Source organism: Oncorhynchus nerka, linkage group LG9b (assembly GCF_034236695.1).
Source record: "Oncorhynchus nerka isolate Pitt River linkage group LG9b, Oner_Uvic_2.0, whole genome shotgun sequence".
In the NCBI taxonomy this organism is placed as follows: Eukaryota; Metazoa; Chordata; class Actinopteri; order Salmoniformes; family Salmonidae; genus Oncorhynchus; species Oncorhynchus nerka.
The window spans coordinates 25,407,237-25,432,529 of NC_088424.1; the positions used below are offsets into that span (position 1 = coordinate 25,407,237).

At 44.3% G+C, this 25,293-nt stretch overlaps 2 protein-coding genes across 4 annotated transcripts in view; one reads left to right on the plus strand and one right to left on the minus strand.

The window, feature by feature from the left end:
* LOC115114504 (zinc finger protein 521-like) overlaps window positions 1–25,293 on the minus strand; it is a 173,434-nt gene that overhangs the window by 29,659 nt on the left and 118,482 nt on the right. For all 3 annotated transcript variants that reach the window (XM_029642785.2, XM_029642786.2, XM_029642787.2), the window contains exons 6-7: window positions 20,002–20,133; window positions 1,861–1,976 (exon numbers count right to left, since the gene is read on the minus strand). In XM_029642785.2, the coding sequence (XP_029498645.1) occupies window positions 1,861–1,976; window positions 20,002–20,133 (248 nt within the window). The remainder of the gene's footprint in view (window positions 1–1,860; window positions 1,977–20,001; window positions 20,134–25,293) is intronic.
* LOC135565691 (general transcription factor II-I repeat domain-containing protein 2B-like) lies at window positions 23,650–25,216 on the plus strand. The gene is made up of 2 exons (XM_065013458.1): window positions 23,650–24,630; window positions 24,811–25,216. The coding sequence occupies exon 1, from the start codon at window positions 23,703–23,705 to the stop codon at window positions 24,615–24,617; it is 915 nt and encodes a 304-aa protein (XP_064869530.1). The 5' UTR covers window positions 23,650–23,702; the 3' UTR covers window positions 24,618–24,630; window positions 24,811–25,216.

Genomic DNA, 25,293 nt, shown 5'->3' on the forward strand with positions numbered 1-25,293 from the left:
ATGTGTGTGTATGTGCGTATGCACCCACTTGGGGTTGCTTCAAGAGCATGCCATGGCACAGGTTGAATTTGATGATGATCTTATCCCCTATGCTCAATACATGCTCTCCTTTTCACAACCCTCTGCTCCACAACAAAGTGCCATAGATCTTTCATGTTTGCTCTCCATCTCTTCACAAAGGGTGTAAAACAATATAAGCATGAAACAACACCTCCGGGAGCTGGATCCCAAAACATGTCAGAATAAAAAGTAGGAAAAACATCCCCAGGTTATTTGAGATTGTTTACAGGTACTTGTAACAACCCTGGCTATAGCGAAAACACTCGAAACACTCGTTCCAATGAGAGATGAAGTGGGATAAATCAGATGCTGTTTGCCATGTTGTGTAGAGAGATAGAGAACACACACAAGACGTGTTAGTTAAACACAATACTTTTTAGTTACTAATAACCTTGTCCTCCATGAGGAACCTGTATGTTGGTGGGTGGTGCATCAACACTTATTTTATTCACGTTGGTCTGTTCTGTAGACTAAACTGACCGGTAGATAATAATCCCATTCACCTTCCTCCTGGCACACCATGGATATGTGTTTACTGGCTGAATCTCAATATGAACTGTCTGATCAATGCTAAGCTAAAACCTTGGATTCACCCTTCCATCTGCTGGCTCGATGCTAATACTGAGCTAGCGCCACCAATCTGTGTAAGTGGTGGTTGGGGTTAGAGGTCAGTAGTATGATGTTCGGTACACTCTTAGAAAAGAAGGTGCGATCTAGAACCGAAAAGGATTCTTTGGCTGTCCCCATAGGATAACCCTTTGAGTAACCCCTTTTGGTTTCAGGTAGAACTCTTTTGGGTTCCATTTATAACCCTATCTACATGGAACCCAAAAGAGTTCTCCCTGGAATCAAAACGTCTTTTATCAGGAACCAAAAAAGGTTCTCCTATTAGGACAGCCGCAGAACCCTTTTGGAACCCTTTTCCCAAGAGTGTACTAGCGGGTTTCACAAGGTGCTTGGACATATGAACACTTGAATTGTCTCTACTCAGATGGCTATATTCATATATGTTAGGGTTCTTAGTTCTCAACTATGAGAGATACAAGAAGTACTGATAGAAAATAAAAGATTTGTACAAGGATCTAGGAAAGATGTGGCATGCCCTGCCAGGGTACAATTCCCCCAAATATGATCGAGCTGCTTAAAAACAACAAGTTGACAACTGATATTATTTAATTTTGTTTAAGTACTCTGAGGATAGTGGGAAGAGATGGCTTGCAAATGGATTATCTCTACAACGTTGAAAGTTTCAAAGAGTCCAAATTCTAACTTTGTTGAAGGGCAGATTTGGCATCCCTACAGTTACAGATCATATTTAGCTATGAGTGCCTCCTCTGTGATTACGAGGCTGGGAGTTGCTGGCATATTATTGACTGAACTGTGTTTTGTCTCTGCACAGTATAGTTAATACTCCCCCAAAAGCACATTCTCCTAATCCTTCTAATTCTAGATATGTAAGGTCTAATAAGCAAATCAAATCATTCTATATCTGTTGATCACAAATTAGTTTGGAAACCAACTGGGGTAATTCTGTCTGAGTCTCCCAGTCTCAACCGGAACAGAGAGGAGGCAAAGTGTAATGTGTGTATGTGTGTGTGCTCCTGCTTGCATGTGTGTGTGAGTGTGTGAGTGAGTGAGTGTGTGAGTGAGTGAGTGAGTGAGTGAGTGAGTGAGTGAGTGAGTGAGTGAGTGAGTGAGTGAGTGAGTGAGTGAGTGAGTGAGTGAGTGAGTGAGTGTGTGAGAGTGAGTGTGCGTGTGCTTGGTGTTGGTGACAAGTACCAGGGCTAAGTTTGGGTTTACCTGTAGCTCGGTCTGGAAGAAGAACTTCTGTGGGCACGGGGAGCAGTCGTATATCTTATCCTCCTGGCCATGGGCTGAGAAGATGTGTTGCTGGAGCTTGCTGGCCTGGACAAATACTATAGACAGAGTGAGGGAGAGAGAGAGAGGGAGAGGGAGAGGGAGAGAGGGAGAGAGGGAGAGAGAGGGAGAGAGGGAGAGGGAGAGAGGGAGAGAGGGGGAGAGAGAGAGGTGGAGAGAGAGAGGGACAGAGAGAGTGGGAGAGAGAGGGAGAGAGGGAGAAGGAGAGAGGGAGAGAGAAAGGAAGAGATAGAGAGGGAGAGAGAGGGGAAAAACAAAAATGAGTTTCTTTTTTGAAATCATAGTAAAATATTTAAAATGTTGCTAACAAAACAAATACAGCTATCAGGAAATAACGGCAAATTCAAAATAAAGCACAATGAAATAGTCTAAATGAAACAGAAACAAAAAAGAGAAACAAATGATTGTAAAGCCAATATATATATATGCGTCGACAATGGCTAGGAAAACGCACTAAATCCGGGCGCCTGAATATGTTGTACGGACAATAAAGGACATTATGATGTCAGTAATTAAGAACAAAACAAGTGAACTTTGATAGGCTTTGATTGACCCGGCTGTGCTGCTACAGTACAGTGAGCTAGGACATAATGTTATGAGAATAATGATGATCTTTATTTAGAAATACTGTGGGGACAACAAACTAGAAAATAAACAACCACAGAAGAAATTGGCATTGCTTCGTGCAAAACATGGCCTCCATTACTCTACATCGCTAATGATATTGACAATATAAATATTCATGCAGATGCACTATTTATTTATGCAGACTAAGACTACAGTCACTATGATATAAACACATACACGCATACAACTTGCCTAGCACTTAAAATATATAAATATATACTATGCATTTGTGCTTTAATTAAGCCATAGATAGTCCACGTTGCTGCAGTAGACTAGGGAGATGGGTGTATGCGTGTGTGCTTGTCTGTGTAATTTGTGTGTGTGTGCGTGTGTCTCTTCTGTGTTCTCAGAGGGGCACTTCAAACATGGCGTTTGTTATCCCAGACCCCTGTGCTTTAAGGAAGTACGTACAGACTGCTTCCGAAAAGTTACCATGTGGGGCCAGGCTTCATTTGAATTTCTTAACGGCTCAAAATAACTTTTCTCTTAATGCATGCACCGCCTGGGCTGAGGGGCTGAGGCCCGCAGGGAGGTGAATGAAAAGCAGCCGCTAAAGGTGAGGTGTCTATTTGAGAGCACTTTGGGGTCGCTTCAGCCCAGTTGCCCCTGATGGGAGCCACACTGCAGCGCACGGGCGCATGGCGGAGCTCGCAACATCAACATGTCCCAATTTGAGTGCACCAGGGAGAGCTGATATTAATTATTGAGCTGTATATGCCTGAGGCTCACTTAGCTCCGGCAAACAGACACCAGGATGGCCGCCACCTACGGTCCTTAAATATATATTTTTAAATAAACGTTTATATATCTCCAGCTCGCGCTTTACATCCAGAGTGACAGACATTGCCTGGCTACTAATATCTCAGTGACAGCTGTCTGTGTTACACGACTAAACTGAACACCGTGTTGAACACTGATATGAACAAAGTCACACTAATGAACCAACAAACAATTACATTTACATTTAAGTCATTTAGCAGACGCTCTTATCCAGAGCGACTTACAAATTGGTGCTTTCACCTTATGACATCCGGTGGATCAGCCACTTTACAATAGTGCATCTAAATCTTTTAAGGGGGGGGGGGGTGAGAAGGATTACTTTATCCTATCCTAGGTATTCCTTAAAGAGGTGGGGTTTCAGGTGTCTCCGGAAGGTGGTGATTGACTCCGCTGTCCTGGCGTCGTGAGGGAGTTTGTTCCACCATTGCATTGTTGTTCCAACAATGCTACAGCTATGGTTATGGGTTATGGCACACTTTTAAAAACACAAGGACAAACAGACAGAGATAGAGACAGCTTGCTGGATGTTCTATTCACAACAGCCTTGTTTTATCCCAAGGTTAACTACAACATGAGAATATCCAACGCTTTAACTATACAACTACTTTGTTCTAAGAGGCTACAATGATTGTGGCTTTGATTGTGTTTTTGAAATATTTTTTACAACTGAAAATAGGCTTGCAGGCAATAGCTGTTTTTTAAAGCCCTGGTGTTGTCTGTCTGCTCTGCATAGAAACAGGTCAAACCAACAACAGTGAGTTATCATTTTTGGACTGGGAGGCAGAGAAATCCCTACGACAAAAAAAAGCTTCAAGACTGGGAGGCATCACTACAGATTGATCCCGGGCTGTATCACAACCGGCCGTGATCGGGAATCCTATAGGCCGGCACACAATTGGCCCAGCGTCATCCGGGTTAGGGGACTTTACAAGTAGGCCGCCATTATAAATAAGAATTAGTTCTTAAGTGACTTCCCTAGTTATAAATTAACACTTTCATCTGGGGGTTGGGTTGCAAATCCCACACCGGCCTACCTACAATACAGTACACAAGAGAGGTGTCAGGTGAGCTCCTCATATCATCATGTTAACATGTCTTCTGACCTTGTTCATACATCAATATTCAGTGGGTTGAAGTCATTGGTACGTTTGTACCAATCATTGAAACATATCTCTGGCAAATATGCATTCACAGCTTGATCATCAGAAATTGTAACACTATGAGTAAAAACACCCAGTGGGCTATTAGGGGAGTGAATAAACTTTTTATTTAGCTTTTATAATGCATTTTCCCCCAGGTTCACATTCACTAAATGTGCAGGTTTTACTATTTAATTTCTTCCATTGTAGACAAATGTCCTCATCTGCTTGCATGCACCTCCCCTATATCAAGGTGTTTTGGAGGTTCCATTATGCACTGCACTTTTCCAAACACTAACTATACTACAGGCCAATATCATATACCAGTCTAACTGTCTATCCTGCCCTCTATCCACCTTTCATAGTGACAATAGTGGTAGGTGGATAGTTTGTCCAGATCTGCAATATGCTAACTAACAATGATACCACACGTAAAATCATGTGATTTGAATATTTCATTCCATTAATTCAATTTGGATCAGTTGTGGGTCTACTCTGGACAGTTTATAAGGCATATAAAGACACAATACCAGGCCAGTCTGGCCGTAAGACCTGAGATGCGCTGTCTGTTGCGGATCCTCATTCTCCTAAGTCGTGCTATAATAATGTGGCCACATATGTTCCCAACAGGCCCAGTTGTTCAGGAAAGCGTCTTGCGTGCTCTGCCTCCGAGCAGCTATTCCTTGCGCACCTAGAACCTAACAGTTCAATATAGCCAAAATATTTGTCATTTATCTTTTAAAATGTATTACCTTTTAGGGGAGACAGGTAGCATAAAGTTAAGAGCATTGAGCCAGTAACCAAAAGGTTGCTGGTTTGAATCCCTGAGCCGGCAAGGTGGAAAAATCTGCATTTCTGCCCTTGAGCAAGGCAGTTAACCCCGAACAACACCTGCTCCCCAGACGCTAATGACATGGGTGTCGATTAAGGCAGCCCCCTTCACTTCTCTGATTCAGAGGGGTTGGGTAAAATTCAGTTGAATGCATTCAGTTGTGCAACGGACTAGGTGACCCCTTTCCATAAACACAACGTTTAATCTGATTAAGCTACTTCAAAAGTCTCCTGTAGGCTACATGTGCACGTTCGTTCAAAATATAATTCAGGCATCCAACCTGTGCAGGTTGTGGTGTTAAAAATGCAAATCATGACTTTGAAGCACCCAAAGTCAGTATGCTTTGCTTATTGGTTGTGGTGCGTTGGCACAGAAACTGTTGGTGGAAAATTTGTTGCATATATAATTATAAATATTAGAAAATCTGATTTCCACCTAGCTGATCATTGTCTACAGCTCGTAGTGTGGGTCTAATGAAACAGGCCGGGAGCGGTGTGGTGGTCGGCGAACCCTCAATCTTCTGGCCCATAGCCTTGTGTGTAATCGACTGTGCCACAAAAGCATGCCGAAGTGGCAAAGTCAATATCCACATTTATAAACACAGCGTCACTAAAGTTATTGTTATTTGTGGTCGGAAACATTAATTTGAGTTAATCTTATGAGGGGGAGGGTGTTCAAAAATAGGGAAAGACAGGGGAAAAGAGGGAGAGAGAGAGAGAGACAAGGAAAGAGAGGGAGAGAGAGACAGAAAGAGAGGGAGAGAGAGACAGGGAAAGAGAGGGAGAGAGAGAGACAGAAAAGAGAGGGAAAGAGAGAGACAGGGAAAGAGAGGGAGAGAGACAGGGAAAGAGAGGGAGAGAGAGAGACAGGGAAAAGAGAGACAGGGAAAGAGAGGGAGAGAGAGATGGACAGAGAGGGAGAGAGAGACAGGGAAAGAGAGGGAGAGAGAGATGGAAAGAGAGGGAGAGAGAGATGGAAAGAGAGGGAGAGATGGAAAGAGTGGGAGAGAGAGAGAGAGGGAAAGAGAGGGAAAGAGAGAGACAGGAAAAGAGAGGGAGAGAGAGAGACAAGGAAAGAGAGGGAGAGAGAGAGACAAGGAAAGAGAGGGAGAGAGAGACAGAAAGAGAGGGAGAGAGAGAGAGAGACAGGGAAAGAGGGAGAGAGAGAGAGACAGAAAAAGAGAGGGAAAGAGAGAGACAGGGAAAGAGAGGGAGAGAGAGACAGGGAAAGAGAGGGAGAGAGAGACAGGGAAAGAGAGGGAGAGAGAGACAGGGAAAGAGAGGGAGAGAGAGATGGAAAGAGAGGGAGAGAGAGAGAGGGAAAGAGAGGGAGAGAGAGAGAGAGAGGGAAAGAGAGGGAGAGAGAGACAGGGAAAGAGAGGGAGAGAGAGACAGGGAAAGAGAGGGAGAGAGAGAGAGGGAAAGAGAGGGAGAGAGAGAGAGAGACAGGGAAAGAGAGGGAGAGAGAGAGACAGGGAAAGAGAGGGAGAGAGAGACAGGGAAAGAGAGGGAGAGAGAGACAGGGAAAGAGAGGGAGAGAGAAAGACAGGGAATAGAGGGAGAGAGAGTGGAAAAAACGAGTGTGTTCGAAAGAGAGCGAGCGAGTGCGAGAGAGAGCGAGGAATACGACTTTGTGGACTTTTCTAGCTGTGTGAGTGGAGGCCGAATGAGTGAGCAGGTCTGGGGCTGGTCTGAGCTGAGGCGGCGGGGCAGAGGGGCCAAGGTCTCCTGGCTGTCGGGGATATTAAGCCCTCTGATTAGATCTCAGGGGCCTCCGCCATGGCAGACGTCTCCTTTACTACGGGCCTCAGCACGGGCCCCAACTCATCTTTATTTTGGCAGGGTGGACGGTGCTCTCTGCAGGCTGTCTCTCTTTCTCACTCTCTCTGAACATCACCAATACTAAGCTGTTTGTGGGAGAAAAGTTATCCTGCTTTTATTCTCCCTTTCATCTTTTGTATGTATTTATTTTTTTATCTGTTTTATTTACTTGTGTTTCACACCCAGGAGTTCATGATAGGACAGCTATAGATTTTCCAGCAACGTGAGTCAGTACTCTCAGATTGATGTAATTTCATTGTTAGTAATAAGCTTAATTTGTGATGCTATTTTTAAACTTTTGTTTGATACAACAACAGAAGAGACTGGCAGTTCATGGAAGGAATGAAAGGAATGGACTACAGAAATCACTTTCTATTTCCAATAAAAGACAAAGAACATCCTGGAGTTTTGTGACTTTCATTCGCCTACTGTGACAAAAGGGGGGAACACCCACAACACTTTCTCCTGTTTTGTTTGTCTTAATACTCCCAATCACATTTTCCCTGGCAGCCCCTCGCAGCCGCTCCTAATGGTGCGGGAAGAGCAGACACTTCTAGCTGCAGGCTCCCCCACTTCTGAAACCTGTCAAAGCTGTCCTGGGAGAGTCAGCCTCATGCTATCTCCTCATCCAGGGGCTTATGGACCTCTTTGCTCTCCTCTCCTCTCATCTCCTCTCCTCGCTTCCACTCCCATTTACCCTCCTTCCGTTCCCCAGCTTTCTTCCCCTTCTCCTCTCTCTCTCCATCCTTTCATCTTACATTCAAAACTTGCCATTTGCAGAGCTGTACTGTAGCTTTCCACAAAGTTGTCTTCTTCTTCTATCTTTACTATATTACCTATGTTTTTCATTACCAGGTCCTATATCGTCTGTCCATTCTCCTGGCTTTGTAAATTGGATCTACCTCCACCAGACTACAGTGTAATTGTGACCCGATTCAGGAAACTAGGCGTATGTCGCAAGTCACGACTTCACAGGAGAGAGGTTTTTTGGCAGAAATGCCTTCTCGAACATGTGAACATTCATGTGCCTTAATAACAAACTTTTATGCCATCTTTAAATACGAATCAAGTTGTTAAATTACGAGCCTAGTTGGTTTAGCCAAAGAAAAAGTAAGGAACCTTCCCACTAGCCATGATAATGTGTGGGCTGGACATGCCGAGAGATGAGTTTCAGATTGATCTGCAGTGTAGCATCTTGTGCCATTAAAATGAGCTTTTCATTATGCATAGATTAACCTTTCTACTGCAGTTTTTTCTAAAGATATAATGTTAGACATGGAGAACTGCAGATATGTTGCTACTGCTCTCAATAACATTGCTGCCCTGAATTTATTGGGCGCTATCGACAAAGGTCAGTGGGAAAAAGTTGTAAAGGACTATGTCATGACTGTCCTGATCAGGTCAGGTTACAGGAGACCACAACCCTACAGATTATCTCTCAACCCAAACAGAGGAGGAGAGATCTAGTGGTCTGAAGATGTGGGGGTTTTATGACCCCTCACGCCCCTGGTAAATCTTAGGCCACAGACACATTCCTTTTGTCCTGTTAATATGGAGAACCAGCCTCAGAACATTAAACATGAAATAAAGGGACTTTGGAACAATGGTTTCCGTCAGCCACAATGGTGGTCATGACAATAGATGGAATATGAAAATGTATGTAATTTTTGTTTTGTTTTTAAAGGTTAATAGATGACGTTATTACGAAAACATTGTAAGGTCAACAGTTTACCTAGAATATGTTTGATGTTTATACATTGTACGTTGTATGGAAAATGTCCAAATCAAAGAGAATGTTTTGGTAAAGATGAAATGTGAAGTTAGTTGTCTAAACTTGGATTTGAATCCAATCTAGACCTTGCCCATAACTTGGTACACCCAGAGAAGGGCCCTAAAGGCGGTTACGCCCACTTCTGACACGAGGGTATAAAACCTGTGAGTAAAGAATTTACAGATTAGACTACGTGACCCAAGCTGCAGCCGAGGTCTAAAAAGTTAACTAACCCAAAACGCAACACATTTGAAGACAAATAAATATTTTTCTACCCAAGCTACGGATGAGTAGCTGTGTCTAAGTGGGTGAATTCAAGTCGAACCACCTAGCCTCCATCTCCCATCGAATCGTGGTATCTACACTGTTTCATTCCTACGCTGTCAGCTCTGAGCTACAGAGCTGTTTGTCCTCAGAAGAGCCCTTCCAGAACAAGGGCGAGGGAACAGATTCCTAAGCCAAATAGACACTGACATCGTGAGGACGACCAGAGAGGTGCGCCGGAGAAGTGCGTCATTGAGCAGCCTGGACGGTCTACATGGAGAATCCACAGAGACCTTCCCCACGTAATTACATCCTTATATTCTGACCCATAAGAGCGGCAGTTTGGGGCAAGGCTAGGGTTAGAATAAGCATAGCTGACAAATTCACCCAAATGTATATTTCTCTCGTGTTCTTTCTCTTTTCTCTCTCTTTTAAATTCCCTTTTTGGGTAACACACGCCATAGTGTGTTGGCCCGTTATACTAAGTTCTAATTAATAGCCTAGAATGTGTTTTATCATCAATTTAGCTTTCTAGCAAATAAATACTCAACTAAGATTGGTGTGGTACGAACTCATTGGTGAGACCCGGGTCCGTGCAGATTCCCGGATTATACGACGTTCAGAACGAGATTGTAGAGGTAACTGATTAATTAGCGTCTGTTGTAAAATCGATATTCGGATAGTCTTTGAGTTAATTTGGGAAATAGAAACTCAATAAAAACGTATTTTCCCATGGTGCCGCAGGTTAATGAGTTAATAATTGCTTGATTCAGTTAATCGCGCAATTATAAACTTTTAATCATTCGATGAGCAACAGTCGTCAGATTAACTAAAACAACGTCACGACAACTACCTTCTGGAGGACGATCGTGCCATGCTGACTCTCTCTGACTCTGAAAATTAATCAGACAATGAGGAAATCCCTGATTTAGGTAAAAACATTTAAATTGAAGAAGATATTGTAGAGTCTTCTGATGCCAGTAATGGGGAAGAAACGGTGATCAACAGTATTGTTGTCATGGAAGAAGTTGACCTAGTTTTGAAATCAGTGGAACACAACGGGCTAAACAAGCTGTGCAAACTAAAGGGAAATGACACAGGACGTGTTATTTAATGAAAGGGGTTGCAGTCTGCCGTGAAGCTTTCATCCATGTATAGCTACAGTTTCAGATATTATACGTTTCTAATTTTGTCAGAAAGTTGTTTTCGTTGCAAGTTAAGGCTTGCTGTTAGCTAGCCAGCTGAAGTTCGAAGGCTGCTTACTAGCTAACGTTAACGGGGCTAGCTGGCTAGCTTGCTAGCTAACGTTAATGTTGAACCTAATTTATTTGTTTAACTTTAGCTATGACAATCGGTTTGTATTTCTAGTAACGTTACTCTATGGATTGGGATTATAGTTTATTTTTTAGCTAGCTAACGTTAACGTGACATGTCTAAACAAAAGACCCAAAGTTAAAACTTGCTATTAGCTAGGTAAAGTTAGCTCTGGTTAGATGGCTAGCTTGCTAGCTAACATTAATGTTGAACCTAATTTATTTGGTTAACTTTAGCTATGACAATCGGTTTGCATTGCTAGTATCGTGTATGATTGAATTGTGTGTAATGTGACGACCCTCCCACTCTGTCTGCCGTATTCTGTCTTTGTTCTTGTTTCCTTATTAGGATGCCGGTGGGTGGAGTTGGGAGGGTCGTCAGCTACATGGGAAACACCTGGGCCAGGTGTCTCCCAGGATAATTAGACCTCTTCCACATTCATGGAGGAGACTCTCTCCATGCAGACACCTTTGTAGATTGTGTTGTGGTTCTTGGTGGCCTTTTGTTTGTTTGCTTTGGCACCTTTCAACACCCTGCATTATCACATTCATGCATGCAAAACACTCACTTACACTACTGATTACTGATTACACACACCATTGTATATTATACTTAGTTGCTTTAGTTAATAAATAAATATTTTGCTACTCCTTATCTCCACGGTGTCTCCCTTTGTTACGGGCTTTGAGCCGGTTCGTGACAAGTGGGGGCTCATCCGGGATCTTTGAACTATTGGTTTGGGAGACCGTGGAGGTACGTGTTTGGTTTGAGTTTGATAGGCCCAGTATTGGTTGCCGTTGTTGTTTGGTTTGTGTGCTGTGTTGGAGAGAGTATAATAGTTAGTTTCCAGGCCCTGCCTAGCCTGAACTCTTGTTCTACTTTCTGTTGGGACGTCAGTCTGAGGTGAGTAATCTGCTGTGTACCTCGGTGGGAGATTTGGGTAGGGTAGTGGAACTTGCTACCCGGAGCTATAGCCTTTTTCCCCTGATAGGTTTAGCGACGTGTTTCATTTTTTGGAATATGTTGGGCATGGTTAATGTTTGTTATTTTTGTGTGGTGTCTGTGGACTGAGCAGTTGTCTCGGGGGCACATCCGTGGCTTGGTGGAATTTGCCAGCATGCTGGGGAGTTCTATTTCCTTGCCAGCGGGATACAGTGCGTAAATTCCCACCGCAAATCTGCACGAAGACTAGGGTTGAGTTATTGTAGGTTTTGGGGAAGCTCCGTATCTCATCTCTCTTCTGTGGTGCTCAGGGTGATTGTCAATTCTCGGGTTGTGGTCTGGTGTGCTCAGCAGAAGGGAAGAGCGAGATTTTTTTTTTTGTGTGATTATGGCGTCTTATGTAGATAAGTTCATTCGCTCTCCATCAGAGGAATTGTTAGATTTAGGTACGAAAGAACAGCTGTTAAAGGTCGCGGAACACTACAAGGTTGAGATTAGTGATAAACGTCTAAAGAATTCTATTAGGTTGATATTGAAGGCCAATCTGATGGAGAGTGGTATTCTTGAAGTTACCACCGGGCCAGCCTCTGCTGAGGATTTGTCGTCTCCCCATAACGTTACAATGGCCATTCCATCGGTTAGTCCTAGTAGCCTTCTTTTTGAACAGCAGAAAGAACTGCTTTTGTTACAGCTGGAGCATGATCGTGAGAAGAGAGAGCATGATCGGCAGCATGATCGTGAGAAGCTAGAGCATGATCGGCAGCATGATCGTGAGAAGCTAGAGCATGATCGTGAGAAGCTAGAGCATGATCGTGTAAAATATGAAAAGGAATTGGCATTTAAACAAGATATGGAGCGTGCTAAAATCAAGTTGCAACAAGAACGTATAGAGTTGGTTAGGGAAGGAAAGATCTCAGGGGAGAGTTTGTTTTGGGAAGGTGACCCAGATTTACCTAGGGGTAGTTCCGCTTTTGGTCGTGCCCCAGAGACATTTGATATTGTTGGGAACTTACGGTTATTGCCTCGGTTTAATGAAAGGGACCCCGAGACATTCTTTTCGTTGTTTGAGTGGGTTGCTGACGCTAGGAGTTGGCCTGATTCTGACCGCACTTTAATGTTGCAGTGTGTGCTGACTGGTAAAGCGCAGGAAGCATATTCAGCTCTTAGTGTACACGACAGTGCCAGTTATGATAAAGTTAAAACAGCTGTGTTACAGATTTATGAATTGGTCCCTGAGGCTTACCGCCAACGATTTAGAACTTTAAAAAGGGATGATAACCAGACTCATGTTGAGTTTGCGCGACAGTTATCTTTACAGTTTAATCGCTGGTGTTCCGCCTCTGCAGTTGTGACTTTCCAAGGGCTGTGTGATCTGATTATGTTAGAGCAATTTAAGGACACAATTCCTGATCGTATTGCCATGTATATTAATGAACAGAAAGTAAAGAATGTTGCTGAAGCTGCGGTTTTGGCGGACGAGTATGTGTTGACTCACAAAAGTGTCTTTGCAGAGCCCCGTATTCGGAAAAAGTGGGGGCGTTCGGATAGATTTGGGCTTCGCTCACCGAGATACTTTGGTTCTCGGGCAGAGTTCTATTCAACTAGGGTTGAACCTGACTCCCATGGTAAAGCTGACTTTGGGCAGGAGTGTCACTACTGTCAAGGTTCAGGTCATTGGAAAAACGAATGTCCACTTCTCAGGTCAAAGGGTGCTTACGCTAAATCTAAGCCTACTGCGTTAGCTGCACCTGTTCCACATCAGTTCATTCATGACTCATTTCCTCAGGCCCAGGAGAATGTGAAAGTCCATATTGATCCAGACTATTTACCTTTCATTACGGAAGGTTTTGTGTCTATGTTAGGAAGTAAAGACCTAGTGCCAGTGAAGATCCTGAGAGACACAGGTGCCTCTGAATCATTTGTGTTGGAGTCTGTGTTACCCTTTTCTGCTGAGACTGATTCGGGGAATAGTGTTCTAATTAGGGGAATAGGTTTGAACACTCTGTCAGTTCCATTGCATAAACTGATGTTGGATTGTGTGCTGGTGCAGGGTGAAGTTGTTGTGGGTGTGCGTCCTACGTTGCCTATTGAGGGTATCGATGTTATCCTTGGGAATAACTTGGCTGGTGAGCGTGTATGGCCTGTCGTGTTTCCATCTCTAGTGGTTTCCACTAAGCCGTCATTTGTTGGGATTCCTGATGAGAGTGTACAGAGTTTCCCAGAGGTGTTCTCTGCGTGTGCAGTGACACGTTCTATGAGCCGTGGCGAACTGGTCACTGCGCCGACTAATGATAATAATACAAAGTATGTCACTGTTTTCCCTGTTATCCCGTTATCTGTAACCCGCTCAGATCTAATCAAGGCGCAACGGGATGACCCCACGTTGGAAGAGTTGCGTGATCAAATTGTGCCTATAAAACAGTTGGGAGATGTCGCCCATGGCTATTTTCTCCAAGAGGATGTCCTGATGAGAAAGTGAGTGTCTCATGATAGTGTTTTTCTGGGGGAGGCAATTAGTCAGGTTGTTGTACCAGTTAAGCTTCGTGAGTTGGTGTTGGAAACTTCTCACAGCGACGTTGCTGGACATATGGGGGTGAGGAAAACCTACAATCGCATATTAAGACATTTCTTTTGGCCTAGATTAAAGAGGGATGTTTCTGATTTTATCAAAACTTGTCACACCTGTCAATTAACTGGTAAGCCTAATCAAGCTATTAAACCAGTACCATTGTTTCCTATTCCTGTACTCAGCCAACCTTTTGAGTATCTGATTATTGACTGTGTGGGTCCTCTGCCTCGTTCTAAAAAGGGTAGCAGTTCACTGTGATGTGTCAGACCACTAGGTTTCCTGCTGCCTATCCTCTCCGATCTATCACGACTAAATCGGTGTTAAAAGCTTTGACTCAGTTTCTCTCATTGTTTGGAATCCCTAAGGTCATTCAGAGTGATCAAGGATCTAATTTTACCTCTAATCTGTTTGGTCAGGTTCTTCAACAGCTCCATATTAAACACAATTTGTCTAGCGCCTATCACGCGCAAAGTCAAGGAGCACTGGAACGTTTCCATCAAACACTTCAGTCTTTGTTGAGAGCTTATTGTACTGAGATGGATAAGGATTGGGAGGAGGGGTTGCCTTGTTTACTGTTAGCCGCTAGGGAAGTTTCACAGGAGAGCACAGGTTTCAGTCCAAATGACCTTGTGTTTGGACATAGGGTGCGTGGACTTTTATCTGTTCTCCAGGATGACTGGAAGTCTCCCGAGCCTCCTCAGTCCCTGTTATCGTATGTGTGTGATTTCCGCGACGGCTGTACGCCGCTGAAATGGCTAAAGAGAAGTTATCATCTTCACAGGAGAGGATGAAGGGCATATTTGATCGCCGAACTGAGCCTCGTCACTTTAGTCCAGGTGACCAGGTTCTTGCTCTGCTGGCAATTGTTGGTTCTCCTTTTCAAGCCAAGTTTCAAGGTCCATATACAGTGATGCGCCAGTACACTGAGCAAAATTATCTAGTTGCCACTCCAGAACGGAGGAAAGCACACCAGCTGTGCCTTGTAAATCTGTTAAAACCCTATTATGCACCTTCCTCTGAGACTGAACAGTGGGATTCTACAGAGGACGGTAAACCTGTTCTTTTGGCTGATACCGTTGTTTCCTTGGGTTCTTGTCGTGCTAGATCTGTGCATGAGGAGGAAGATGTTCCTGGTCCTGACGATTGTATATTGCAGGGTAGATTGAAAAAATCAGAAACACTGGATATTTTAGACAGTCTTCTCACTCACCTACCTGTTGATGGGCGGAAAGAGATGGTTGGTCTGATTCAGAGATTTCCAGGTTTGTTTTCTGATACACCTACACGTACACACTTAATAGAACATGATATTGACATTGGAGGTGCTGACCCCATTCGTCAGCGGTTCTATAGAGTTTCTTCAGAGAAACTACGTTGTCTGGATGCTGAGGTCAAGTACATGCTGGAGAGTAAGATAGCAGAGCCTTCTTTCTCCAGTTGGGTTTCTCCCTGTATCTTGGTCAGTAAACCGGATGGAACAAACCGTTTTTGTACGGACTACCGTAAGGTAAACAGTGTCACAAAGCCAGATTAATTTCCTCTTCCTCGGATGGAGGACTGTGTTGATCAAGTCGGTGCAGCTAAGTTTGTGAGCAAATTTGACCTGTTAAAAGGCTATTGGCAGGTGCCACTGACGAGTAGGGCACGTGAAATCTATGAATCGTTGGAAGTGACTATGAATCGTTGGAAGTGACTATGAATCGTTGGGAGTTGTAAAAATTAAGAAGGACCCTGATGTTCTTTTCGTTGGAGTTTGTAGCTGTTGGTCTTTTGTGCCATGTTCCTGAATGTTTACGTGACTGACCATTGTTTCGGGTTGTCATGTTCTATCTTTCCTGTCTGTTCCCTCCTGGTCTTGTGTTCTTCTTTCCTCTTAAAATATTGCTTCCTATGCACAAAGGTTGCTGAGGTCTGGGGAGGAGGAGGTTGGTTGGTGCAGGTGGAGGTGTGAACACATAACCCCTCGTCAATTTGGGACGCAGAGGCCTGTGTCAATTTGGGACGCAGAGGCCTGTGTCAATTTGGGACGCAGAGGCCTGTGTCAATTTGGGACGCGGGAGGCCTGGTATGTTGTTCCGGGGTCCTTGTTGGTCCCTGGTTTTATGGGGGGGAATGTGACGACCCTCCCACTCTGTCTGCCGTATTCTGTCTTTGTTCTTGTTTCCTTATTAGGATGCCGGTGGGCGGAGTTGGGAGGGTCATCAGCTACATGGGAAACACCTGGGCCAGGTGTCTCCCAGGATAATTAGACCTCTTCCACATTCATGGAGGAGACTCTCTCCATGCAGACACCTTTGTAGATTGTGTTGTGGTTCTTGGTGGCCTTTTGTTTGTTTGCTTTGGCACCTTTCAACACCCTGCATTATCACATTCATGCATGCAAAACACTCACTTACACTACTGATTACTGATTACACACACCATTGTATATTATACTTAGTTGCTTTAGTTAATAAATAAATATTTTGCTACTCCTTATCTCCACGGTGTCTCCCTTTGTTACGGGCTTTGAGCCGGTTCGTGACAGTAATGTTAGTGATGTTTTCTCAGAATGCCATTTCGCATCTATTGTATATAAATGCTAAAATATTTGTATCTGGAATTTGTATTTAAGCATCAGTAGAACACGCCTGACTCACCACCACCAGTCATACAATGAGAATGGTCCAATACCTCCCATCAAAATGAGAGCTGGTCCAAGCAAGCAAAAGGCAGCAGCACAGTCATCAACTACATGCTCCATTTCTTCACCAACTACGGAGTTGGGGAAACATGTGTGGACCTGAATTGTGATAACTGTAGTGGCCAAGGCTTTCGACTCTGTCAATCACCACATCCTTATCGGCAGACTCAATAGCCTTGGTTTCTCAAATGATTGCCTCGCCTGGTTCACCAACTACATCTCTGATAGAGTTCAGTGTGTCAAATCGGAGGGCCTGTTGTCCGGGACTTTGGCAGTCTCTATGGGGGTGCCACAGGGTTCAACTCTTGGGCCAACTCTCTTCTCTGTATACATCAATGATGTCGCTCTTGCTGCTGGTCTCTGATCCACCTCTACGCAGACAACACCATTCTGTATACTTCTGGCCTTTCTTTGGACACTGTGTTATCAATCCTCCAGACAAGCTTCAATGCCATACAACTCTCCTTCCGTGGCCTCCAACTGCTCTTAAATACAAGTAAAACTAAATGCATGCTTTTCAACCGATCACTGCCTGCACCTGCCCGCCCGTCCAGCATCACTACTCTGGACGGTTTTGACTTAGAATATGTGGACAACTACAAATACTTAGGTGTCTGGTTAGACTGTAAACTCTCCTTCCAGACTCACATCAAACATCTCCAATCCAAAGTTAAATCTAGAATTGGCTTCCTATTTCGCAACAAAGCATCCTTCACTCATGTTGCCAAACATACCCTCGTAAAACTGACCATCCTACCGATCCTCGACTGCGGCGATGTCATCTACAAAATAGCCTCCAATACCCTACTCAATAAATTGGATGCAGTCTATCACAGTGCCATCTGTTTTGTCACCAAAGCACCCACCCGTAGCACGCGCTCCAGCAGGTATATCTCTCTGGTCACCCCCAAAACCAATTCCTCCTCTCCTTCCAGTTCTCTGCTGCCAATGACTGGAACGAACTACACACATCTCTGAAACTGGAAACACTTATCTCCCTCACTAGCTAAGCACCAGCTGTCAGAGCAGCTCACAGATTACTGCACCTGTACATAGCCCATCTATAATTTAGCCCAAACAACTACCTCTTCCCCTACTGTATTTATTCATTTATTTTGCTCCATTGCACCCCATTATTTATATTTCTACTTTGCACATTCTTCCACTGCAAATCTACCATTCTAGTGTTTTACTTGCTATATTGTATTTACTTCGCCACCATGGCCTTTTTTTGCCTTTACTTCCCTCATTTGCTCACATTGTATATAGACTTATTTTTCTATTGTATTATTGACTGTATGTTTGTTTTACTCCATGTGTAACTCTGTGTTGTTATGTGTCGAACTGCTTTGCTTTATCTTAGCCAGGTCGCAATTGTAAATGAGAACTTGTTCTCAACTTGCCTACCTGGTTAAATAAAGGTGAAAATAATAAATAAATAACTGTAATTTAATATTTAGCAATATCTGGACACTTTCTGTTTACCTGGAATTTCCCTTATTGTAGGCTACTACCAGTATCAGTCTTAACTTTATTACTCCACTCACAGTTTAGCACATGACTTCATGTGAATCCTTAAAGAGATGTGTGGGGCTGGCTTAAGAGGGTGTGAACAATGCTGAATGTGTGTAGACAAAGGAGAGCTCTCCAGTAGGTACCACAACATTCAAAGGCCCTTTTCTGTATCAACTTTCAAAGCAGAATTACTTTCCCATTGTTCCTCAACAATTGTATATGAAACGTGTATGATATACCATTTTGTAGCTCTGAGTCTCTACTTTTATCCAATGTAAAAAAAATATTCAAATGTTACTACATAAGACCGAATCCAGGTGGTGAATAACTCAAAGAATAACTGCAAGTAATTTTGCCCCTCCGACAGACATGCCTCTCCGGGTAAACTGGATAATTTGGATACAGACTTGTATCACTGAGTCCATCTTAATGGGTATAAATGTTTTCAAGGACAGACTGGGTCTCACAGACAACTGCCCCCAACCCATTTCTCCCTATCCAGAAAATGCCTGAGGAGGCTAATGTGATCTGAGTCTCAGCCTGTCCCCTCCCTCCTTTCTCAACAGTAGCAGGCCTTTCAGTCTCTCCATCCATACTCCCCATGGTCCACCACTTCCATCCATCCCCTCGTCCCCCGCCTCTGTGTGTCTGCTCTACCACCACTGTCCTGAGGGCTCTCTCTCTCTCGCTCACATTCTCATCCTCTCTCTCTCTCCTCTCTGTCTCTCTCTCTCTCTCCCTCTCCGCATCCCTCTCTCTCCTGCGCCTGCCGCCGTGATCGATATGGATGCAGAGGGAGAAGGGGGACCTGTCTGTCAAAGCAGCCTGTAGAAAATGAAGGCTCAGATGAAGAAAGCATGCTCTGTATATTAAACGGCCTGACCCTGGCAGGGGGAGGGGGGGGAGAAGGGGAGGACGGGAAATATCAATAAGCTGCTGCTAAGAGAGATAAGGCCAAACAGCAATGAGAGGAGATGGGTATGAGAGGAGGGGTGAATACTGAGAAAAAGCGAGAGAAACAAGCCAAATGAGTGAGCATCTGCTGGACAATGGGACAAGCTTATGAAGAGGAGAAGAGCGGAGGAGTGAAAATATGAGACAAGTAAAATGATGAGACCTGATCAATTCTAAATATTAACTGATGAAAAAACACAGATAAAAACGAGTGAAGTGAGTAAACAGCTGAGGATTGGAAAAAAGTGAAAAATAACGAGTATAGCTAAAGAGCTGAGAGAGGGGGAAAAGAAAGAATGAGGAGAAGTTAACGACTTTGCAGATTTCATTATAGAGATAGTTAACCCTGTTGACACTGAAGGAGGGCGTTATCCTCTCCGGGGGAGTCCTGTATGGTCCTTCCACCTCCACGCACACAGACAGATGAGATCATTACAGCTATCAGCACCACCGACATCCACAATTAGCACTTCACTCTCCCTCCTTCACTCCCTTCAACCCCCTTCCTCTTTATTCCACTCTAGCACACTCTTTTCCTCCTTATTATTTCTTCTTTTCCTCTCTCTCGCCCTCTCCCCCATTCTCTCTCTCCCCTCCTCTACCCTCTATCCCTCTGCTCATGACAGGTCTTGATTTAGAGGCAATTTGAGTAAATATTAAGATGCACGCAACAAACTGCTTTCAGCTTTGGCTGACCTGCCTTTCTGACCTTTTCATACTCATTTAGAAAACCATTTGCCATTTTAGACAAACAATGAGGTTTCTGAAAATTGCTTTGCATTGTAATGAAATTGTGTGGGTGGGGCTCTCTGAGGACACACGTGCAAGCACACACATGCACGCAGGCACTCACCTGTGAAGCAGACAGGACACTTGAAGGTGCCGCCCATGCCCTCGAAGCTGTGCTCGATCAGGTGGCATTGGAGTTTGGCTGGCGAGTCGAACGACTGACTGCAGAGCTTACACTCATGGTTCAGGCCCTCTTCTAAGGAGAAAGAGACCACACAACACACAAAACAGCATAGTTAGACGGGTGAATAATCTGAGTAGAAATAGCAGAGAGGGATCCAGAATATACACTATCGTTCAAAAGTTTGGGGTCACTTAGAAATGCCCTTGTTTTTGAAAGAAAAACACATTTGTTGTCCATTAAAATAACATCAAATTGATCAGAAATACAGTGTAGACATTGTTAATGTTGTAAATGACTATTGTAGCTGGAAACAGCTGTCACGCCCTGACCTTAGTTATCTTAGTTTTCTTTATTATTTTGGTTAGGTCAGGGTGTGACGAGAGTGGTTTGTGTAGTTTTTGTATTCTAGGGGTTTTGTATGTCTAGGGGTTGTTATAGTTTGGGTGTTTATATGTTTATGGTTGCCTTGATTGGTTCCCAATCAGAGGCCAAGCTGTTTATCGTTGTCTCTGATTGGGGACCATATTTAGGTAGCCATATTCCTTGGGTATTTTGTGGGTTATTGTCTATGTGTAGTTGCCTGTCAGCACTTGATATTGTAGCTTCACGGTCGTTTTGTTATTTTGTTAGTTTGCTAAGTGTTCTTCATTTATTTAAAAGAAGAATGTATTCTTATCACGCTGCACCTTGGTCTCCTCCATTATGGCGAACGTGACAGAATAACCCACCAAACAAGGATCAAGCAGCGTGAAAAGGAGGAACAGCGCTTAATGGGGAAATGGACCTGGGAGGAGATATTAGATGAAGCAGGACCCTGGACACAGCCGGGGGAATATCACCGTCCTAAGGAGGAGTTAGAGGCAGCGAAAGCGGAACGGCGAAACTACGAGGAAAAATACCGGAGAATAGAGGAACGGCGACGATATGAACGTACACGGCTAGCACGGAAGCCCGAGAGGCAGCCCCAAGATGTTTTGGGGGAGGCTCACGAGGAGATTGGCTGAGTCAGGTAGGAGACCTGAGCCAACTCCTCATGCTTACTGTGGGGAGCGTGTTACTGGTCAGGCACCGTGTTATGCGATAGAGCGCACGGTGTCTCCAGTAAGCTATTCTAGCCCGGTGCGCTCTATTCCAGCTCCTCGCATTTGCAGGGCTAGAATGGGCATCCAGCCAGGACGTATTGAGCCAGCTCTATGTTCTGGATCTCCAATGCGTCTCCACGGTCCAGTGTATCCTGTGCCTCCACCCCGCACTCGCCCTGAGGTGCGTGTCACCAGCCCAGTACCACCAGTGCCAACACCACGCACCAGGCTTCCTGTGCGCCTCCAGGGTCCAGTACGCCCTGTTCCTCCTCCCCGCACTCGCCCTGAGGTGCGTGTCCCCAGGCCGGTACCACCAGTTCCGGCACCATGCACCAGGCCTACAATGTGCCTTCAGGGTCCATTACGCCCTGTTCCTGTTCCTCACACTCGCCCAGAGATGCGTGTCCCCAGCCCGGTACCACCAGTGCCGGCACCACGCACCAGACCTATAGTGCACCTCGGCAGTTCAGTATGCCCTGTTCCTGCTCCTCGCACTCGCCCTGAGGTGCGTGTCCCAAGCCCGGTACCACCAGTACCGGCACCATGCACCAGGCCTATAGTGCGCCTAGGCAGTCCAGAGCGTCCGTGTACCTTCTTTTTCTCTCTCTCTTTTAAATCCCCATTTTGGGTAACACGCGCCATAGTGTGTTGGCCCATTATACTAAGTTCTAATCAATAGCCTATAATGTGTTTTGTCTATATGTGTCTTTTATCATCATTTTAGCTTTTCAACTAAGATTGGTGTGGTACGAACTCATTGGTGAGACCCGGGTCCGCGCAGATTCACGGGCTATACGACGTTCAGAATGAGATTGGTAGACGTAACTGGTTAATTAGTGGCTGTTGTAAAATCAATATTCTGATATTCTTTGAGTTAATTTGGGAAATAGAAACTCAATAAAAACGAGTTTTCCCATGGTGCCCCAGGTTAATGAGTTAATAATTGCTTGATTCAGATAATCACGCACTTAGAAACTTTTAATCATTCGATGAACAACAGTCGTCATTTTAACTAATACAACGTCACGACAGGGTTGTTATATTCTAGGTGTTTATGTCTATGGTTGCCTGGATTGGTTCCCAATTAGAGGCAGCTGTTTATCGTTTAGGTGCCATATTCCTTGGGTATTTTGTGGGTATTCTGTGGGTTATTGTCTGTGTAGTTGACTGTCAGCACTTGTTATTGTAGCTTCACGTTCGTTTTGTTATTTTGTTAGTTTGTTAAGTGTTCGTTTAATTAAAAGAAGAATGTATTCTTATCACGCTGCGCCTTGGTCTCCTCCATATGACGACCGCGACAACGGCTGATTCTTTAATGGAATATCTACACAGGCGTAAAGGGGCCCAATATCAGCAACCATCACTCCTGTGTTCCAATGGCACGTTGTGTTAGCTAATCCAAGTTATGGAATAGCCTTCATTTATCAGAACAAGACTAGATTGACGAGTTTGTTTCTGGCCATTCTGAGCCTGTAATCGAACCTACAAATTCTTATGCTCCAGATCAGTGGTCACCAAACTACGGCCCGCGGGCCGGATACGGCCCGTCAGCACATTTGGCCCGGCCCTCTGAACAATACCAGAGACGCTATCGAATCTTTTTCTTATTTGGCCTCCAGAAAACAAATCCTAGGCCCGGCCCTGTCAAAGAGAGAACGGAATAATGGCGAAAAGGTTAGGTAAGAGAAAAATTTATTCAGAATGCAGGGTATTTAACCTGCAGTGGACAAACAATTTTTTTTTTGTTCAATGCAAAGAAAAGGCTGTTTGTCTCATCTGTCAAGAGACGGTGGCGGTATTCAAAGAATACAATCTTCGCCGACACTATGAATCCCGTCACAAAGACAAGTACGATAGCTTGCAAGGCCAAATACGAGCAGCCAAACTCTCAAAGCTAAAAAGTGGACTACTATCTCAGCAGAATACATTTGTACGCCAAGCTCAGCTGAACCAGGCATCCGTTCGGGCCAGCTTTCGGGTTGCTAAACTGATAGCAAGAAGCGGTAAGCCTTTCACTGACGGAGAGTTTGTTAAGAAATGTATGGATGCTGTCGCGGAGGAGGTGTGTCCCGAGAAGAAAGATGCATTTAATGCCGTAAGTCTGTCGGTGAGTACAATCACCAGACGCGTTGAAGAAATCGGGAGTAATGTATATGCCCAGCTGCAGCAGAAGACGAAAGAATTTGACTTTTTTTCATTAGCACTGGATGAGAGCACAGACGTGCAAGACACAGCGCAACTGCTCATTTTTATTCGTGGAGTTAGCGCAAACTTTGAGATATGCGAGGAGCTGGCAGCCCTCCAAAGTCTCAAAGGGACTACAACGGGAGAGGATATTTTTGACAAAGTGTGCCAAACCATGGAGAAGTTGGACCTGGACTGGTCAAAGCTAGCTAGCATCACGACTGACGGGGCTCCTAGCATGGTGGGCGAAACTCGCGGTCTAATAGGACGCATGAACCGGGAGTTGGAAAAAAGGGGTCTCACCGCCCGCTACGAGTCCACTGCCTAATTCACCAGCAAGCACTGTGCTGCAAAGTGTTGAAGTGGGATTCTGTAATGAAGGTTGTGGTGTCGTGCATAAACTTCATCAGAGCAAGGGGACTTAAACACAGGCAGTTCCAAGAATTCCTGTCTGAACTGGAGTCTACGCACGGAGATGTGCTGTACTACACAGAGGTCCGATGGCTGAGCCGGGGCAGAGTTTTGAGGCGTTTTTACGAGCTGCTACCCGAAATTAACGCATTTCTTCATTTAAAAGACAAAACGGTCCCAGAGCTGATCGACCCAGAATGGAAATGGCACCTCGCATTTTTAACAGACGTGACAGAAATACTTAACAGCCTTAACTTGCAGCTACAAGGCGAGGGGAAACTCATTTGCGACATGTATTCACACATAAAAGCATTTGAGGTGAAATTAGCGCTGCTTTTGGAACAAGTGAAAAAGCGCAACTTCGTCCATCTTCCTGCTACCCAAAACCTGTCGACAGAAAATCCAGCGGTCCCGTTCCCAGCTGAAAAGTGCTTGGAAGCACTGGAAATGCTGAAGGCGGAGTTCGGTGTGCGATTCAGTGAACTACATGTTCATGCAAAAGAAATCCGTCTTTTTCAGAACCCCTTTGTTGCCGACATTGATGAAGCCCAGCCTTCATATCAGTTTGAGTTGGCTGAGTTACAGAACTGTGATGTTCTGAAAGACTCATTCAAGCCCAACAGTCTCATTGACTTCTATGCCGCCCTCCCAAACGACACATATCCAAACATCAAAAAACACGCAATGAAAATGTCCACAGTTTTTGGCAGCACGTATATCTGCGAGAAAACCTTTTCTCGCATGAAACTGCTGAAAACCCCGATGAGATCAAGATTGACAGATGAACATTTGCATCAGTGCTTGAGACTGGCTGTAACTAGAATGGAACCTGATATTCAACTTCTCACCAGCCAGATGCAGGCCCACAGTTCACACTGATGAACATACATAGGTAAGCTCACTTTTCTGACTTGAATGAGTCATTCTGAGCATAAACAAATATAATCATAATAAAATCTACTGGGATAAAATCCATCTTTACAACCATACTGGTAGTGAAATGTATTGTGCTGTGTAGGTGCTGTATCACTTAGTTCAGTTTCTCAACCTGCTTCTTTTGTGGTTTTCACAGGGAAGTTGATGAGAGAGAGCTGCAAACAGCGTTGTCTACAAGCCTACTGGAACCTACAAAAGGATTATAAGGAAGGAACACAAGAACTTTAAGAGACTGCTCATATGTGTCAGAGAGATTCTGCTCTGACAACTGAGCTGAACTTTTATCTGTTAAGATTGTGCATGGCACGACAGAAAGTTAATGTTCCATGGCTTTTTTTTCTATGAAGAACCCAGAGAGAGTTATTTAGTTATTTTTTATTTCCTGTTTTTTCTGTGAAGAACTCAGAGAGGGTTATTTAGTTATTATTTATTTCATTAATAGTGTTATTATTTGTTTCCTGACTTTTTTTCTGTAAAGAACCTGGAAAGGGTTATTTGGTTATGTGTGGCTTTCTGGAAAACAATAAATGTTTTAAGCTCCCCTACGATCGTCACACTTTTTCTGTTACAAACTGACACCGGCCCCCCATCAGAGAAGGGAAAAGTTATGTGGCCCTCA

Bases quoted from the DNA above. Each gene is read 5' to 3' on its own strand.
- LOC135565691 (XM_065013458.1), top strand. From the start codon at position 23,703: ATGAAGGTTGTGGTGTCGTGCATAAACTTCATCAGAGCAAGGGGACTT.